The 18,400-nt window shown below is 37.7% G+C and overlaps 3 protein-coding genes across 3 annotated transcripts in view; 2 read left to right on the forward strand and 1 right to left on the reverse strand.

Moving 5' to 3' along the window:
- UBR1 (ubiquitin protein ligase E3 component n-recognin 1) overlaps window positions 1–3,578 on the forward strand; it is a 60,498-nt gene extending 56,920 nt beyond the window's left edge. The window contains exons 40-41 of the mRNA XM_032228879.1: window positions 1,360–1,448; window positions 3,536–3,578. Coding sequence (XP_032084770.1) covers window positions 1,360–1,436 — 77 coding nt within the window. The 3' untranslated portion in view covers window positions 1,437–1,448; window positions 3,536–3,578. The remainder of the gene's footprint in view (window positions 1–1,359; window positions 1,449–3,535) is intronic.
- On the forward strand, window positions 2,471–10,800 carry LOC116505887 (E3 ubiquitin-protein ligase UBR1-like). The gene is given in 8 exon segments (XM_032213361.1): window positions 2,471–2,484; window positions 4,399–4,503; window positions 6,092–6,148; window positions 6,350–6,399; window positions 6,402–6,426; window positions 7,700–7,869; window positions 8,801–8,902; window positions 9,629–10,800. Coding segments are annotated over 7 exon segments (447 nt in total). The 3' UTR covers window positions 8,827–8,902; window positions 9,629–10,800.
- A 1,691-nt stretch (window positions 10,801–12,491) lies between these two features.
- On the reverse strand, window positions 12,492–17,891 carry LOC116505893 (photoreceptor outer segment membrane glycoprotein 2-like). Its single transcript, XM_032213375.1, is given in 7 exon segments — window positions 12,492–12,830; window positions 15,090–15,183; window positions 15,185–15,334; window positions 17,222–17,294; window positions 17,297–17,410; window positions 17,413–17,481; window positions 17,484–17,891. Coding segments are annotated over 7 exon segments (1,155 nt in total). The 5' UTR covers window positions 17,800–17,891.
- Window positions 17,892–18,400: the final 509 nt, after the last annotated feature.

The raw sequence follows: 18,400 nt of genomic DNA on the forward strand, positions 1-18,400 counted from the left end.
TCAACCAATCTGTACATTTGTTTCCTTTTTCTCATGTTTGTTTCCCCACCCCAGTTACGAATGTACCAATGGCTGCGCCAGGCTTAATTTAGTATATGATATTAATCAATAAAATATGAAATAGTATAGGATGTGGGTACTAAAGAGACTTTCCCCACTATCTGATAAATAGGCTTCCAGCATCAGTTGATCTCAGTAGACTCTGATCAGTTCTACAAGCTTTGATGCAGGTCTTATTTGCAGGTACTGTATTTCTTTGTCTATTTGCATATTGTTTTCAGTATTACTGATTCAGAATACTTTTAAAGAAAAAAATGATATATGATTTAAATGATAAATACTTATAGTAGATCAGTAAGGATGTTAACGTTTTGTATTCAGTAAAGATTGCATATTGTAGCTAAAAGAATACTCATGCTCTATCATTTATTTAACAACTTTAAGTTACACACTATATATATGATCTATTTGCTTAACTTCCTTGTTTATTGCAAACAGAATTTACTTAAATGTTAGTCATTTAATAATGACTATATAAGTATATATGTGGGGTTAATTTTTTGATTGGCACAAAACAATATGTTCTCCTGTAGGTATTTTCCAGTGATTTTCCTTTTTCTTTTTGCATATTATTTTGGAAAGAGGTGAATTCTTTTTACTATATGTTTGTCTTTCATGGGCTGGAAGGTAGGAATTAGTTGGCATTTAGCAGTGTTACGGTGTTTAACCTGACCTGGATTGTATGTATCCAGATGGAATGTATATGATTGCCACCACCATTTTAATTTGGTTTTCAATTGGGATGCAGTATTGAATTTACTTTGGTTCTTTATGGAGCAGTATAGTTTATGCTAGTTGGACTTCTTGGTACTTTTCAGTACATTTGGGCAAAATATTCTTTGGGACTTGGGTGGCCCTCCTTGTAGTTGTTCAGGTCTTGGTAAACCAAGAGTTGTCCTTGGGATTGTGCTATCAGTAACTAAGCCACTGATCTATGATGACCTGCTAGATTTCGTCATGTTTCATGGCTTGTACCTATGCAAAATCAATGGAAGATTCATACAGAACTTAGAGTGGGATCGCCATCGATGTGCTGGTAGCTTTCAGCTCTGATTCCCCTTGCCATTCAATTCATATTTCAAATGCAAAAATGATGAGCTGGATGAGAAAGAAAATGTGCAATTAAATCCAGGCAAGATGGAAATATTATTAGACAGTTCCCAGCTGGGGTGCTTTCTATTTTATCTTTCGCGGGTTCAAAGGTGATATTGGTACTATTATGATGATTCACCCGATACAAACATTCATAAATAATCAGATTTGACAGTAGTTATTAATTGCCAATAATGATCTTTTCAGATTGTTCCTCTGCTCAGATACTGAATGATAGTGAAGAAACACGTGCTGCTGAAGCTTTTTACAAAGAAATATGCTAGATACACAAATCGGTAAGATAAACACTTTGTGTTGCATTGGTGTCCCACATTCTTCAAAAGAATGGGGGAAAGATTCTTCAATTCAGAGATTCACAATCAGTACTTGCTTATGACATTTACTAATATGTTGTACAAACATATCAGTGAATAAATCTCATGAGGAAAAGGGAATTAGGGCAGTAAAAAATAAAATTTAGCTAGAAACTGTTATGTTCCTCCCCTCCTCCCCAAGCTCCCTTTTATGTTGATGGTATTTATAATTCTTTTTCAATACACCTATTTAATTTTTCTCCTTTTAGTTGAAAAAAACAGTATACATATATAGTCATTGTGCTTTAACCCCCCATCCCACCCCCCACAACAACACCTAATTTTGGTTGAGTGTAGACCTGGTTCCAATTCCAGCTATTTTCATCATTACTCTTTATATAGTTGTATATCCTTACATGCCCCCAATTTGTGATTCTGTCTTTTTATCACAATAGTTTCCCATTTGTAGGTATATTTCATGTCCCTCCATTTTTCTTACCTTGGATTTAGATTACCCTTAATTGTCTCTAGATGGCATCTTCGCTGTTCAACTGTTCCTTACACTTCCCTTAATGTATTATATAAAATAACAAGTGATTAACATCTCACTTTGTTCATCATCTTAAAAGTTCTATGTACGTCCAGTGTTCATAGATTTTGACCGTGCTTAGTGTTCTTCTATTGTCATATTCACTCAATTCGCAACTCAATTCAATTATCATGTAAACTAGGTAAATCCCAAAACCTCTGCTTTACAAGCTCCCCATATGTTTCATATTTATCCATATTCCATATATTTTAACTTTATTTAGTTATCTTTCCATATCTTGTTCACTCAGTAGCAACTCCATTTTATTAGGAATAAAGCCCTTATCTTAACTTTATATTTCTTTTATTTAGTTATCTTTCCAATATCTTGTTCAATCAGTTAGCAACTCCATTTTATTAGGAATAAAGCCCTTATCTTAACTTTATATTTTTCCCATATAGTAGTTTCTAATTATATGGTTTTTTCCTGGTAAGTCTTTTGTCCCACTCCTGTTTTCTCCCTTTTCTTTATTTTGACAGATCCACTCCCTTCAAATTTCCCACAGGTGACCAAAAGAAGAATTTATGTTCCTCTTTGTTAGGCCATAACCCCTGCTTCAATTTTCATTATGCCCACTAATAGCCTCCAAGACCACTTTTGTCAGCTTTGTTTTCCCTTTGTTGGGACATCTCCCATTTCACAATTTTCCCTACACCATTGCCGGGAACAAAGGAGTTTTTTGTCTGCTTTTTATTTCCCTCCGCTTCTACTCCTTCAATGTCTCCACCCCCTTCTTCTCTGAGTTCTTCTATAGCTATCTGCTTCTCTGGATTTAAAATTCTAATAAAACTTGATTTTACTGATTTATGTATATTTTAAATTTTTCACATAGGTCTTCAAATTCCCAGGTTTTCCATGATGTCCACTTCTAAAGTTACAGTTAATTATACAGTTATGCAGTTCTTATTTCAGAGTTATGTTCCACCTTAAGTCTATCTGCTTCAATTGCTGTGCGGCTTTGAGCTCCTGGTGTCACAGTGGATTTAGGCTTTAACCAATTTCGTTGTATTTAAATACAATGACAATAAAGATTATACTTATCTCCTCTCGGAGAAGGTTTATCTAAACAATTTAACAAAATAAATAACATGACTTTTGACAGAGCCACACAGAGGAGAAAAGGTGATCAACAGTAAAAGGAAAGCAGAGCATAAAAATGCCTTTATAACAATCTGCTTAGCAGCCCTTTTAATAACAGTAATGGTTGTACATATTTGAATATAACTGGGTACTCAAGAGTGCGATTATTTTTGCCACTTTTCCATAATGTTATCAAATACTATATTTCTTGATGCCAAAAAAGGTTTTTATTTTGGAGCATAGCAGATGAAGGAATACTTTTTTTAAAAAAACAGCATCAGCAGCTTTGGTGAGAGGTTTTTTATAATCCATATTTTTCCTGGTCATTTATTTTAATCGGTTAGGATTTTAATCCAATTTTCAAAATTTTGAAAACACTAATTATATTTGAATTGTACAGTTGTTACAGCTTGCAAGTTCAGGTTGGTATTTGTGGGATTGCATAAAGAAAGGCATCACCCCCTATCTCCGGTGCGCTGCTTATTCTTCCATTATCTGCTGGCAGTACCTCCACCTGAAGAACTTTCATCCGGTAAGTACCTGAGTAGGCTACCTCCTTAACTTTGAGGTGTTCAAATTGAGTTCAAATTGTTCAGGAAACAAAATGTGCTATTAAATGGGGTAAAATTATAATATCAATTCACACCATCACATTTTCAATTTCAAGCAGTACTTGCCATTGAAAACCCTCTTCTTAAAATATTGCTCTTTGCTGTTTTCTGGTAACTGCAATTATCAGGAATATAAAAGGGGGCAGCGTAATGCTTATTATACAGTTCCCACCCCACCCCCCAAAAAAGACACGTTAAATTATAGAAGCTCAATGCTCTGTGCATTGGGGCTCTTTCTGATGGAGAGCAAATAGTCCTAATTTCTTACTAACTCTTCAGTGTCAGTTTGCCATCTGAGAGGTAGAATTTCACATCCTTTACAGAAATGATCAGCATGGCAATTGGTTGTTATATAAGAAGCCTCTTGTTTTTCCCCAGTGTAAGAAAGCTGTTACAGCTTGAATTATTAAGGTTACAGTCACCAAGAAAATAATCCAGCAGCTCTGCTCATCTGTAAGAACCAGAATCTTCATGAATTCCTTATGTGCAGACTATTGTCTCATTCTGGTTATTTACAGTATTTTTCATACTGATTCAATTGATGGACTCCGTAGACTGTAGTTTTTGAATAGAGAAAGCTTTTATCCTACGTGGTGCGATTAATATCTAATTATTATATTGTATCTAATATCTAAACTTATTATTTTACCAGTTTCGAGGAAGATCAGTTCAAGGCCTTTGTGATTATCTGTCTTACTACAAATCTCTTCATGCTTTTCCAAGAGTATTGGATATTGTGGAAGCCCTTACTTCAAAGGTATTCTTTATTAATAAAAAACAACAGCTAATATGCTATAGCCAAACAAATGAACTGTATTATTAATTGATACACAACATACTAAGATACTATATGGGTTCTCCACAGTCCAGTGAACCACCTACTACTCATTCTCATTTTGTATATGTGTTAGGAAGCAGACTGCCAATAGAGAACAACCATGACCTACATATAAGTAGATTAAAAAGTTTTAGTATTTATTTACCTTATTTTGTGGACTATAAGGCACACATACACCCCAAAAGTGGGTGGAAATGTTTGTGCATCTCATAGAGTGAATGTTGCCGAAGCCCCATCCACCTGCTGGCCTCCGCCCTTGGCCTCTACCTCCCAGAAATTTCTGGGAGGCAGAGGCCAGAAATTTGGGGTTTTCCTCTCCAACAGCTAGGTGTGTCTTGTAGTCCAGAGCACCTTTAGTGTGAAAAGTATGGTAATTCATATTTAATAAATTAATATAAAACAATTCTAAGTAATTTTATACATAATAATTGCTATCTGTGATTTTTGATTTGAGGAAGCTAAGCTCTCCTCTATCTTAACCCTTAGGAAAGCACTTTCAGGTTGCTCTTGGGATCCTCTTTGTGAAAATTAGTCAGGACTGATGCATTTGTTTAGAAAAATCAAAGTTAGCATGTATTAAAAGTGCAAACTGATGAATAGGAAGAGCCAATCTCAGACTTGCGGTAAGCATAGGAGTTTCTCTAGGAGGCAGGAATGAAAACAGCTTGAATTAATTCCAAAGTGAGATTTGCAGACGTAAGAACAAAAAGATTAAAGGGATGGCTCATGGGAAAGCTGATTTTAAGAACTAATAATGGAAAGGCATGACCTGCTGTGTGCTTGGCCACTGTTCTCTACTCTCAGAGTTCCTCAGCATCTTGACAGCCGTGCACTTACCTGTTCAAATATAAGTGCTTGAAATGTGTTTGTCAGGGTAAGATTCTCATGCAGATATCTAGAGATTCAGCAGCGTGACATCACTGTTAAAAAGGCAAATGGACTTTTGGCTATGTCAGTAGAAAGAAGTAATTCCATTCTATATTGAATGGTTTGATTCTGAGCAAGATATTTTAAAGAGATTCTGAAAAATTGTGGCAAATATAAAAAAAGCAGTGAGGTTGATCAGAGAGAAGATGCTTAAGAGAAAAGCTTGAGAGCAGTGGATAGGTTTACCTTGAGAAAAGTTACTGAGAGACATGATAGCAATTTCAACTATTCTAATGAGTGTCACACTGAATAAGACTAAAACCTTTCCCTTGCTGCCTCAAAGTGCAGTCCACAGAATAATTTTGTTATGTGAAATAAGACATATTCCAGCTGAATGTTAGGAAAAGCTGTTTAATTGGATAGAGCAATTCAACATTGAACCAGTGATCAAGAGACATTCTATATTCCCCTTTGCTCGATTTGTTCAACAGCTGGTCAACCATCTTTTGAGATGGTTTAATAGAGTCCCACCTGAATAGGAAACTATACTCAGGGGCCTAAACATTTCTTCCATTTAGGATTATATGACTTTCTCCTTGTTTTTGCCACTGACAAGACTGATAGAAAGTTTTTCAAACAGGTGGTGCACTGATCCTGCTGTGCTTTGCTTCTTGGAGGGAAAAAGTATTGCAACAAGGTAAAATTAATTTTTCTGGCTCTACTTTTACACAGTGTTTCTCAATCTTGGCAGTTTGAAGATCTGTGGATTTTATACTGGGTGGGGAATTCTGGGAGTTGAAGTCCACATCTTCAAGTTGTAAAGGTTGAAAAATACTGCTCTAGCAGGTGACGCCATTGAATCCTGGCATACAGTAATTCTTTTTGTTTGAACAACTAGATATCCAAGGGAAAGAAATAAATTGATAGCGCTTCCAGAAGACTATAGCTGCCTTTGAACCAAGGATCTCAATTTAGGTGAGAAATCTGCTGATTAGAAACACTTATTATTTCATTGAACTGAATTAAGGATAAATAAAAATCAATCTCAATCCATTATTTTTCTCTTTGCTGTCCGTTTAAAGCAGTGATGGGCAACCTTTTTGGCGTGGTGTGTCAAAAATCGGCAAAAAATCGAGCATAACTCGCGTTGTGTGTCACTTCGACAAAACATAATTTTGCGCAATTTATAGTTGCTGCTAATGGCGCTCACAGTTCCCGTTGGCACTCCGCTGTTCCCTGCTGTGGTGCGGTCATAACCGACAGTCCCAGGAGTAGACTCTCTGTGCCGGCCTGACTGGAGAGAGGCGCGCACTGTTCCCGCGCTCCTCTCCTGCGGGTCCTCCCTCGCCGCGCTGATGACGTGTGTGCGCACGGCACGCACGCCTTACCAGCAGCCCCTGCGCTCAGAAAGGGGCGGCGGCGATACAGTAAGTGAGTGTGGGGGGGGAGATCACACGTCCCGCCCCCCCGTTCCTCCAGCACAGATTCTTTCATCCTCGGCGGCCGTGCAGGAGCCGAGGATGAATCGCATGAAATCCTGTGCGTGTCACCCCAAATGGCTACGCGTGTCAGCACTGACACGCGTGTCATAGGTTCGCCATCACTGGTTTAAAGAAACAAATCAACATAATAGCTAAATTTTCAATACAGTTTCAGATTGAATCATCAGATTCTAATTGACAGTTCCAGATTTCTTTGTGAACACACTAACATTTGAATATTAAAACCAACAGTGATTTCATATTTCTGAAACTGTCCTAAGTCTCTTAGGTATAAGTCTGTATTAAATAAAACTGTTTGCAGCTAGCTAATTTCACTCTTCTTTAGCTGATTTGTATTTGCAGTGAAATATAACAATGCCAAAAAATACATGCTATTATCTACTTTCTAATTGTCTCATTGTACGAATATCAGCGATGAAATAGTGTTTGTTGATGATTTCGCACAGTAGTTTCCAACGAGGGGTCAAACCCCACAGGAGGGCAATTTGATTTTTAGTGGGGGCAATTTGAACTTTGTTTAAACCAAGTTTAAACAAGTTTTAGGCTTCCTCTTGTGAATAGAATTCATTTTCTGAGTAAAATAAGAATTATATGTTACAAGGGGGACATCAAGATTTTAGAGATGCTTAGGTGGGGCATGGCCAAAAAAAGGTTGGGAACCACTGATTTAGCACTATATAAGAGTATCTTTCAAAATAGCTATCTTGGTTCCAAATCTCATTGTCTAATTAATTTTACATTTCCAGGTGCCCTCGATCCTCTGATGATGAAACCAAACATCCTGTCCTATGTTTGTTTTGTGGGGCTATGTTGTGTTCTCAAAACAGCTGCTGCCAGGTGCTAGTAAATGGAGAAGAGTTGGGGGCTTGCAATTCACATGCAATTTCTTGTGGTGCTGGAGTTTGCATTTTCTCAAGTAAGTGACAGCTGGAAAATAAAGCTGATCTAAGCTAATTGGGGCATGATGATGGATTCCCAATCTTGTGCATGCCAGATATATTGGAGTATAGCATCCATAATTTAGATGCCAACTCAAGGAAGGAAGTGGGTAAAAATAATGTTTCTGCCTTCTTTTATTCATGGAGGGATAAGCAGCTAATTTGGATGGGTTATAGTGCAGTTAACAAAGACTGGGATGATTCCTAAAATTGGATTGTGTCTTCAGTAAAAAGGAATCATAGATCTATGTTTCTCAACCTTTACCAACTTTAAGATATTCCCAAGCTGGCTTGGGAATTCTGGGAATTGAAATTGCCTTACAATATTGCCTTACAATATTCAGAGTAGATATCAGTGTTTATTTGGGGCGGGGAGGTTTGTTGCCCATGTCAGTGTTTATCTTGGGAGGGTTTGCCAATGTAGCAATAGCAATAGCAGTTAGACATATACCGCTTCATAGGGCTTTCAGCCCTCTCTAAGCGGTTTACAGAGTCAGCATATCGCCCCCACAGTCTGGGTCCTCATTTCACCCACCTCGGAAGGATGGAAGGCTGAGTCAACCTTGAGCCAGTGAGATTTGAACCGCTGAACTGCAGATAGCAGTCAGCTGAAGTGGCCTGCAGTACTGCACCCTAACCACTGCGCCACCTCGACTCCCCACTGTTAAATGGGGAGTGTTATGTCATAACACTCCCCACTTAACAAAACTGTGATCCTTGGGAATAGTAGAACAGGTAGGTATGCTATCTAGCAGAGAAAAATAAGTTGGAAACTTTTTCCGCAGACTTTCTTTAGATATGATCTTCTTTGTTTGCACATTCTTAACATTTTGTACTAAGCTTGCCAGCAACTTTCTGTTAGTAGGTTTCAGATTTTTTTCAACTGTTTTTTCCTATTTTCTCCTTAAGAATCAGAGACTGCAGGGTTCTGCTGATTGGTGGCAAAAATAGAGGTTCATTCTGTCCTGCGCCTTATCTGGATGAATATGGAGAAACCGATCCAAATCTGATGTAAGTTACTGTTTTCTTTTTATTTTGTAAGAGCTGTATCATCAGTGGATGCTAGTTTTTCTTCATTCTTTTATTTATTCCTACTGTGCAGGGATGGGTTCGGCGGCAACTAGCCGTGTGGCTTGTGTGCCGGTGTGTTGATGCGCTTTCTGATGCGTGCTTGATGCGCATGCACAATGCAATAAAATTGTTCTTGCATGTGCAGAATTGAAAAACAAGATGGCAGTGCATATGAAGCCGCCCAGGGAATGGTTTCAGGGGTGTGGCAGGAGGCCTAGGTCGTGTGGGTTCCAGTGACTCAGTTTGCCAAACTACTTCTGGTTCAGCCAAACCAGTCCAACAAATAGGAGCCCACCACTGCTACTGTGACATAAAAGTGCCGGTAACAGTCCTTAATTTCCTGAGACTGGTTGCTAGTGAAAATTTGAGGTTAGATGTGCCTGATGTTATTGCTTCTAAATTTTTCTGTGAATTAACTAAAACTACCCAGTAGTAAGAACCCTTTAGCAGTGGAACCAATTACCCAGCAAGTTGGTGGGTTCTCCTGGGCCTAAGGAACTGATCAACTGCATCGTTGGAATTTTTAACTGGTTGAATTAATTGGCCTGAATGGGCCTTTCCAAATGTATAATCCTTTCATGCTGGGAGATGTATCTGAGCAGATAAATAAAATGCTGCTAAATATATTTTTTAAACCCCAATAATTGTTTTTATTTCTCTTTGAAGAAGAGGCAATCTCTGCGCCTGTCTCATGAACGATACCGGAAGCTTCACTTGTTGTGGCGACAACATTGATCATAGAAGAGATTGCTCGAAGCAGGAAAACTAATCATGTCTTTTGGATTTAATTGGCACCTGCTCTGAGGCAAGCTCTTTGAGACTAAATTGTCAACACCTCACTTCTAAAACATCACACAAAGAATATGAAGAATTTTAGTTTAAGGAAAAACGACTAACCCACATCTGCTTACGGAAACCTGTGGGCTTGAATTTGGTCAGAAAAACAATGCATGCATATAACTTCCCAAATATGAATGCTGAATGATCGAAAGCAGAACTGCCTGGATCATCAGTAAGCTGACCTTTTCCACTTGTTTTCCAAATTAAAAACAGTCAACAGTATTTTCATTCTTTTGCAGCAGCTTCTAAACACATACATAGTTTCAGTGCATTGGATAGAAGAACAAAGGGATTTAATCTCCTCTTATCACATTAGTTGCTTTTGTTTCCTCTTTTAGTATAGCAGGTCTCAAAATAAATCTAATCTGTAACTGACTTTGCCCGTGACTTATCTTTGGGTGCAGCATTATAACAACCTGAAGGGAAGCACTACACAAAGTATAACAGCAAGGTATGCTGTAAAGGAAGTTAATATTTATTGGGAATCCTTTCAGAATGAGAATGCAGGTTAATTTGTTAATTCGAGAGGTTCCAGTTAGCTTTAACATATATCAAAAATTAAATGCTTGCTTTTGGCCTATCCCAAAATGGGAAGGAACGCACTGCAGAAAAACAGAATGGGAAAAAAATCCATTTCTTATTGCAAGTAGTCTTTATTTGCATTGGCCACAAATTTCAGACTAAATTAGTTTTTAAGAGGATTAAAATCTATATCTACATTATAATTGAACACAAATAACAATACATTATTCAGAAGGTACGATCATAGTCTCATATCTACCACACATAGTCTAATAACATTTTATACTGTATACAACAAACATAACAATATTTCAAATAATTATATTTGTAAATAGTAAGGTTATAAAATAATTCATAAAACAAAATCCATGCTAAAAGGAATCCTTAATATATGTACCAAATGTTATATTGTAATGTAAATTTAAACATTACCTACTTTCTTCTTTTAAAAAAATACAATAAAAAATAAATAAAGACCTTTTTTTCTGTTTGTGTCGTAATACAAACTCATTTTTTTCACTGCCAGTTAAAAAGATGCCTACTGTCGACTTCTGACTAATGTAATCTAAGTAATAAAAACATTAAATTAGTTCAGGGAACTTAAGGAATAGAAAAAGAGAGAGGAATATCTCTATAAGGCCACCTAACTCAATATGGACTCTGGCTGGCATACAAATTTTGGATGGACATGAAGTCTGCCTGTTCTGTAGGAACTTGCAGAATGGAAGAGAAACTGCTCTTTAAAGAAGAAAGAGTGAAGAAAGGCAGAGACCACATCAAGGCCTCAGTTTTGACATATCTTCTCTGCCTCAGAGCTTGCCATGGCCCATTAACCTATGATCCGTGTTGCAAAGGGCAGCCCAGATTTTAGAAATTTCTTCAGTAAATTCATACTCATTTCTCATTCTCATTCAAGTTTATTTCCAGGGCCTGACAGAACACACACGGCAGAGACATAGTTCAAATGACAGTATTTTCATTGCAGTTCACACATGGGGCTGTGAAATATTGGAAAAAAGCACAGTGAGGCAAATCAACACATGTAAATCAGATGGCTGGATTTTGCATGTGCTGAAAGCTAAGTTTTCAATGGCCAAGTGATCCTCTTGTTCAGGGATTTTAACTCACATTTACTTTTTTTCTCATTTTAATAATATGGCCCTTGAATGTAATGGATAATTTCCATGCATAGCAAGATTAAAAAGTAGTATTCTTATAATGAATACAAAAAAAATGCATCCACATATAGAGAAAAATGGATACTAGAAATTTTCATTGAATTATTTCTGTTACCAAAGCAGATGCTGTTGCATCTTTCATACTTGTCTTACTAATGTCATCAATGTGACTTTTGATAATAATTGGAATAAGAATTGCAACTTGAATCTGTTTTTGTTGAAATAGATTTGTCTTTCTGATCTCTAAAAAATAAATCTCTTGGCCTGATGACCCCTTTAGTGGAAAGCTAAGAATAGGGCTGAACTACATGCCCTTTTATTAACCACCAGGGTTTGTTTTTGTTTTATTTTTATCCTGACTTATCCCATATATAACTCAAAGCAGTGAGGATAAACACTTTAATTATACAAAGTATACTTACATAAATTTCTTATTAAGTATAGTTTTGATTCTGAATATATTCTTAAACAAAATTCTCAAATGACTCAGCCCTATTTATACATTTTCCACAACTTGTAGGCAACAGATGGCCAAGGAGAAATTGGCAATTACAGATCTCCTTCCCACCCCTGGATTAGATGCTCAAAGTAGTGCAAGTGATACAAAATAACCAACAGTAATTCATCTGATATATTCTTTATACTTGGTATCCCAGATGTTCACTGATACTTAAAATTTACATAAGAAAAGTTACCATGTTTATAGATGTTTCAAACACTGCTCAATTTTATTTTGTTAGACCTGTTTAATAATGATTGCTTTTCAAGAGTGGCAACCCCATCAACAATCACCATTCTCCTCACTGTTAAGATTATTCCCAGAGTGCCAAATGCTGCTTTGGGCTCTTCTTATTCTGTTATTGGTCCAACACCATCTCTTTAAGGATTGAGCATCAAAATGAGTTGCTAAGGTGGGGAGGAACAAAAGCAAGTAAGCAAACTAATATATTGTATGGCACAGCCAGGGCATAGCACATCACACAAACTGACTACCTCTTTCTGCTTTGATACGTTGGCAGCCATGTTTTTATACATTGTGATGCAGTTGTCACTTCTTTAGTATTATATTCAGTTAAGCTGCAGGGATATATTTGGGGGTAGTATTTTCTGAATTGTGGTTTGCAGTGCAAACACATATTAGAATTATCCAAAGCACTTGATACTTGGTTCCCTTTGCCAAGATGGTTAATTTTGGTGATGTTCCACATGGCAATTTCCACAAAACTGTTTTCAAATAACCAGCCATCAGAGTCACAGAGTGGATCCACCTGTAGAAGAAGATTCCTCATTGATGTTTGAAGATAACGAACTCCAATGAGGACCAGTAGCTGAAAAAAAAAGGAATTCAAATGAACGGAAAATTAGAGAGTTGAGATTCCACTAATTATAGTGGACTCTCCACACCACCACACAGAGTTTAAGACTTTGGTGATGATGGCCACCATATGCTTGAATTTTTAATTTTTCCCCGTCTTTGATGTCGGACCAGTTAATTTATTTGATGTGAAAAGCTTTAGCTGGCACTTAAATTGGGCACTTTTGATTTTTAAAGTTTGACTTTTAAAAATTGCATGAAGCTAAGATGAAAAAAGCTTTGATTTTTCAAGAAGGCAAACCTAAAGATTGAAGGGGACGTTTTTCTCCACGTGAAAACATGAAGAGTCTTAAGTCCTGCTTGCTAACCAGGAGGATTCAGGACAGGTTAACTCTTTCCTCTGATTCCATTTTTCACCAACTTGAATGGTATTGAAAGCTGTAACATACCATTCTTTCCAGTGGTGTGAAATTTTTTTTACTACCGGTTCTGTGGGTGTGGCTTGGTGGGGGGTGGCAGTGGGAGGATATTACAAATCTTCATTCCCACCCTACTCTGGGACCAGCCAGAGGTGGTATTTGCCGGTTCTCAGAAACTACTCAAAATTTCCGGTACCAGTTCTCCAGAACCTGCTGAATTTCATCTTTATTCTTTCCTTCTGATTCATTCTGCTTGGCACTCTCTTGTTCTTCTTCCTTTACACAAACCATTTCACTGATCAGTGGTTGTTGTTTAATTTCTGAGAAATGCTGTAATTCTCAACACATTTGGCTACAGCCTCCCAATGTCGCTAAAGAATATTTACTGAATATATGCACTAGATACCATTTAAGACATTCATGGCGCACCCTTAAAATCTCATTAGCAGAGGAGCTTGCCAAGACTGAGCTTATAGAGTGTGAATATAACTTTGAATAAGTCTTTATATAAACATTAGCCATAGCCTTAGAAGGGAGGAGTGAGTGAGAAAGAAACTCAAGATTACCTCACCTTAATTCTGTTCATCATGCCAGGTAAGTGCAGGGCCATGTGGAGGCTCTGGGAGGGGGAAAAACAGGCCTCCCGGAAGTTCCGGAAGTCCAGAAATGGACTTGTTTCCGGCCTCTGGAGGGCTTCCAGAGCCAGGGGGGAGGCCAGTTTTGGTCTCCCGGAGGCTTGAGAAAAGCCTCTAGACCCTGGTAGGGTGAAAATGCCCCCCCCCGGTTGTGGTGCAGGAGGCAGAGTAGGCTACACCCACCAGTGGTAGGTTCCAGCAGGGACTACTGCCAGTTTGTTCATGTGCGCTTTGCGCGCATGGACAGTGCAATAAAAATTGTTCTGGGCATGTGCAGAAGCAAAAAACAAGATGGCGCCACCCATGGTGCCACATGGATAACCAGTTGAGGGAGGGGTGGCAGGTCTGGGTCCCTGCCAGTTCCAGCGACCCAGGCTGCCAACCACTACCGGTTCGGCTGAACTGGTCCAAACCAGTAGGAACCCACCACTGACACCCACCATAGCCACGCCCACCCAGCACCCAGGCAGAGAACTGGTTGCTAACATTTTCCAATCCCACTCCTGAATTTAAAACTGATATACATGTACTCTCTTGTATTGGAATCACGTTTGGTAGTATCAGGCCTAAAAAGCTTTAGACAGTCTACCATTAAATAAGATAATGGACTATATAGTTGCTATTGCTGTTAAAATGTAATTTCTTAAAATGTCCATTAATCTGCTTAATTTTCCCTCTACACTCTATGAAATAATTGATGATGGAAACTATAAAAAGGCATGTTTTTTAGTTCAGAGAAGAGTCCTTGAGAAGCTACTATAAAGAGAATATTTTCATTAAAAAAATTTTTCACTTGCCCCATTCAATAGGTTCCAATGAATAAGAACTTTGTTATTTGGATTTCATAGTACATAATCAAAAACTGTTTCATATCATTTCTTATGCCTGGAACAGACCTGATATGTAAGCTTTCTTCCCAAGATGCCTGTTTGCTTTTGAAATAATTTAATTTAGAACTTGATCAGAGTCTCTTTATCATAAACATACATATTTGTGTAGAAAAGATGATTCAAACAATATCTTTAGTAGGATGGAGGGGGGAGAAGAGTTCCTGCTTTTTCTTTTTCTTTTAATTGCAAATTACTCTTTGAGAAGATTGCATGCATTCAGCAATATTTTTAGTAGTATATCTCTTCTTCACCAATCATTCATCCCATAGTAAGCTGTCCCATCTTTTGTACCGTTTTGAAAGGAGGACTTCAGTAAATGCGGTTTTACCTCAAACACCCAAACGACAAACGTGGTGATGCCAATGGACCTCATGATGTCAGTGTAATAATCCAGAAGGGCTTCCCTGCATCCTTTCATCCAGATTAAGTTCTTCTGTCATAAAATCATAACGGTAGTGAGCAGTGTTGTTTCTGAGTTGGTACTGGATACAGGGCCGGGGGGAGTTAGGATTGCAACAACTGAAGGGAACTCCATCCACCAAGAATTTCCCATCAATATTACCTTTTAGGCGGCTGGAATAAGATGCGGGTGGGGAAGAGAGTTGTGTAAGAAAGGCTAATAATTCAAACAAGAGGATTAAAAGTTATTGGTTCACTGCATTTTCTTGGAAAGAAAAGTTCTAGTGTTCTCTGAATTAATCACTTAGATCTTGTATGAGTTCACTAAGCAATTCAAATCAACCTTCCCTGTAGACATGCATAAAGGCATGCTCTATTTGTAGTGATGTCATTTTTTTGATAGTGGACTTGAACTCAAGTATATAACAGATGGTTATAATTTGCCAAAGGTGATGGTTAGCAAAGCGGGAAATTATTTTCTCCTGATGTGGCAGAGGAACCAAATGCAAGCAACATTCAGGAAAAAAGAAGTGATTGATAAAAGAAGTAGATCTGAAATCAGGTGGATTGCCCACAAGTCTAACTCCTAGCAGATCGCAAGAGACTGCTGTCAGGTGATACCTATGTTTAGGGCAAAGGCTCACTCTTCTCCTTAGGCATATGTTCCTAATTAGTGTCTTAATATCACAAAACTGCATGTACTGTATATAGGAGTACAATTGCTAAAACTGGTTTCCTGCCAGTTTCAATTGGGAAACACTCAAAAACCACAGTGGATTGCAACTACAGTGCAATTCCTAAACTAGGTTGAATGTACTTTTTAAAAAACAAAATCTTTTTTTAAAAAATCACCAAATATTTTACCTCTCCCATTGGAACCTCTGCCAAACAGCTAATTGTCAGCTATTTCCAGAATAGGCTGCTTACAGTTATAGATTTTACTTTGTTATAGAACACTGAAGGAAAAAATATATGCTAATGATAAAATTAATTGCTAAATTATTAAATGTAGGGATATTTAGAAAAGGCAACTTTTATCATTCCATTTTGATTCTGATTTGGAAGACATTCTAGAGCTCATCTAATTTAGTGAAGAGAATTCTGTGCCCAGAACTAAGGTACCCAAATGTATGAGAAAAATTAAAGTGAAGGTAAGGCCCTTCCTAAATTTACTGAATTGTCATTTTTAATATGATAGAAAGGGTAAACTATTAAATCAGTGTTTCTCAACCTTGTCAACTTGAAGATGTCTGGACTTCAACTCCTAGAATTCCCCAGCCAGCATTGGCTGGGGAATTCTAAGAGTTGAACTCCAGATCTTCAAGTTGACAAGGTTGAGAAACACTGTATTAAATACATGGTAAGTAACCATACAAAATATATTATTGACTTTAAATTAAATTTAGTATTGTCCTAGCCCTGTCCATACATCCTGGTTCTATCTGTCTTTGGAGTACTATCCATCTTGTTGTACAAAAATCAAGAGTGTCCCTTGACACGAGAATGTTCTGCATCTATAATGCAGTCCAGTATTTTGCTCAATTTTGAATTTTCAATGCAGGATGTATCTACAGATCACCCAATACTTCAGACGTATGGAAAAAGGCTGAAGTCTATTATTGAACAGTTTGCCATGTTACAGAAACATGGCCTCTCAGATGTTCCTTTTAATGTTAAAGCCAAATTGGTTTCTTGCCTTTTTCACTCACTGGCCCAGTCTTGCCCTCTTGAACAAATGAGAAATTTGAAATGACATGCTTTAGTTATTTGACAGTACTGTACTAACACATACCTTTCAGGCTCATCATCATCTGGTTCGGGGGTCTCCAACCCCAGGCTGTGGCCCACTACCAGACTATGGCTTACTGGGCTATGGCCATGCAAGCAGTGAGATGATGCACATGCGCATGTGTTAGCACACTGCTCACACAGCCTGGTTCCCTCCTCAACACAGCTAGGCTGCCAAGCTGCAAAGGTTGTGGACCGCTGATCTAGTTGGTCTCCTTGATCATGTTGAAGCCTAGGTTCAAGCTCATTTCATGAGAGGACGTTAATACTTACTCTAGAACATCCTCTGAAGTCATATCCAGATAACGAGGTGATACCCACTGAATTTCAAACCAATCCCTAAACCATTGTTTCCACAGCACTGGAATCTGATCTGTAAAGTGTCTATAGTTCTCTTCAAAAAGCATCTTCCAGGAATGTCTGTATCTTTGTAGAATTTAATAGCATTCCCAATCCCAGATATAGAGATTCTTCTAATTCATTTCTCATAGTATAGCACAGAATAGCACCCACAAAGATGCAGAAGGTAAAACAGAGAGTGCATACATATAAGGGAGCATGATCAGCTTCCAGCGGTTAAATTTATTGGCATCCGTGCAGTCATAACATATTTTACCTCCAAAAAAGTTGATCATGCAAACAATGGCTCCAATAGAAATTAAAGTATTTGGAACAGAGTTAATATCCCATTTCGCTATCACTTCCTTGCGTTTCCTTATTTCAATCTTTAGGAAGAGTCCAAGGCTGAACACAACTGCACCAGATATCACAGAAAACCAGTTGAGAATCCATAGGATTTGAGCCAGTTTGTCTCGCTTGGTTTTGGTGAATTTTACTTTAAGAACGGCCATGGTCACTACAGGATTAAGAGAAGAAGCTTCGTTCAGGAAAATCTTGTAATCAGATTATCAAAGTGTGTTCAGAGTATCAAAGTCATATCTCAGAAGCCTATAAAACAGAAACAAAGAGCAGATTATTGCCTTTTCTTCATGTAGGTTTATGTAAAATATATGAATCTGAGGCTGTTCATTATTTGGAGGTAACCCTTGCTCAATTTAATGAAAGCATACTCCCACATTAGTATTTAGTACTTAATCTATTCCATCGATTCCAAATAGATTGACCAATGACTAATTTTAGAAGACTTGGAACCCTGATGTACAATGATGGTGTTCACTATATTTAAAGGGTAATTTAGTGATGTAACTAAATTGAAATATTCATTTGGTGTTTATACCAGTCAGGTTAGCCCAACCAGGTCAGGTTATACCAGGTCAGGTTAGCCCAACCTGACCTAATCTTTTCCACATTTAAGAAGCAATTTAATTAGAACAAAATACATATTGCTAAAATGCTTAAAAGTGCAGTCCAACTTTACAGCTGTTCTTGATGCCTGGGGAGGTAGGGTGAGTATTGCATAACTTCTGACTTTCCATTAGTTGCTATGTTAAG

Source organism: Thamnophis elegans, chromosome 1, assembly GCF_009769535.1.
Source record: "Thamnophis elegans isolate rThaEle1 chromosome 1, rThaEle1.pri, whole genome shotgun sequence".
In the NCBI taxonomy this organism is placed as follows: Eukaryota; Metazoa; Chordata; class Lepidosauria; order Squamata; family Colubridae; genus Thamnophis; species Thamnophis elegans.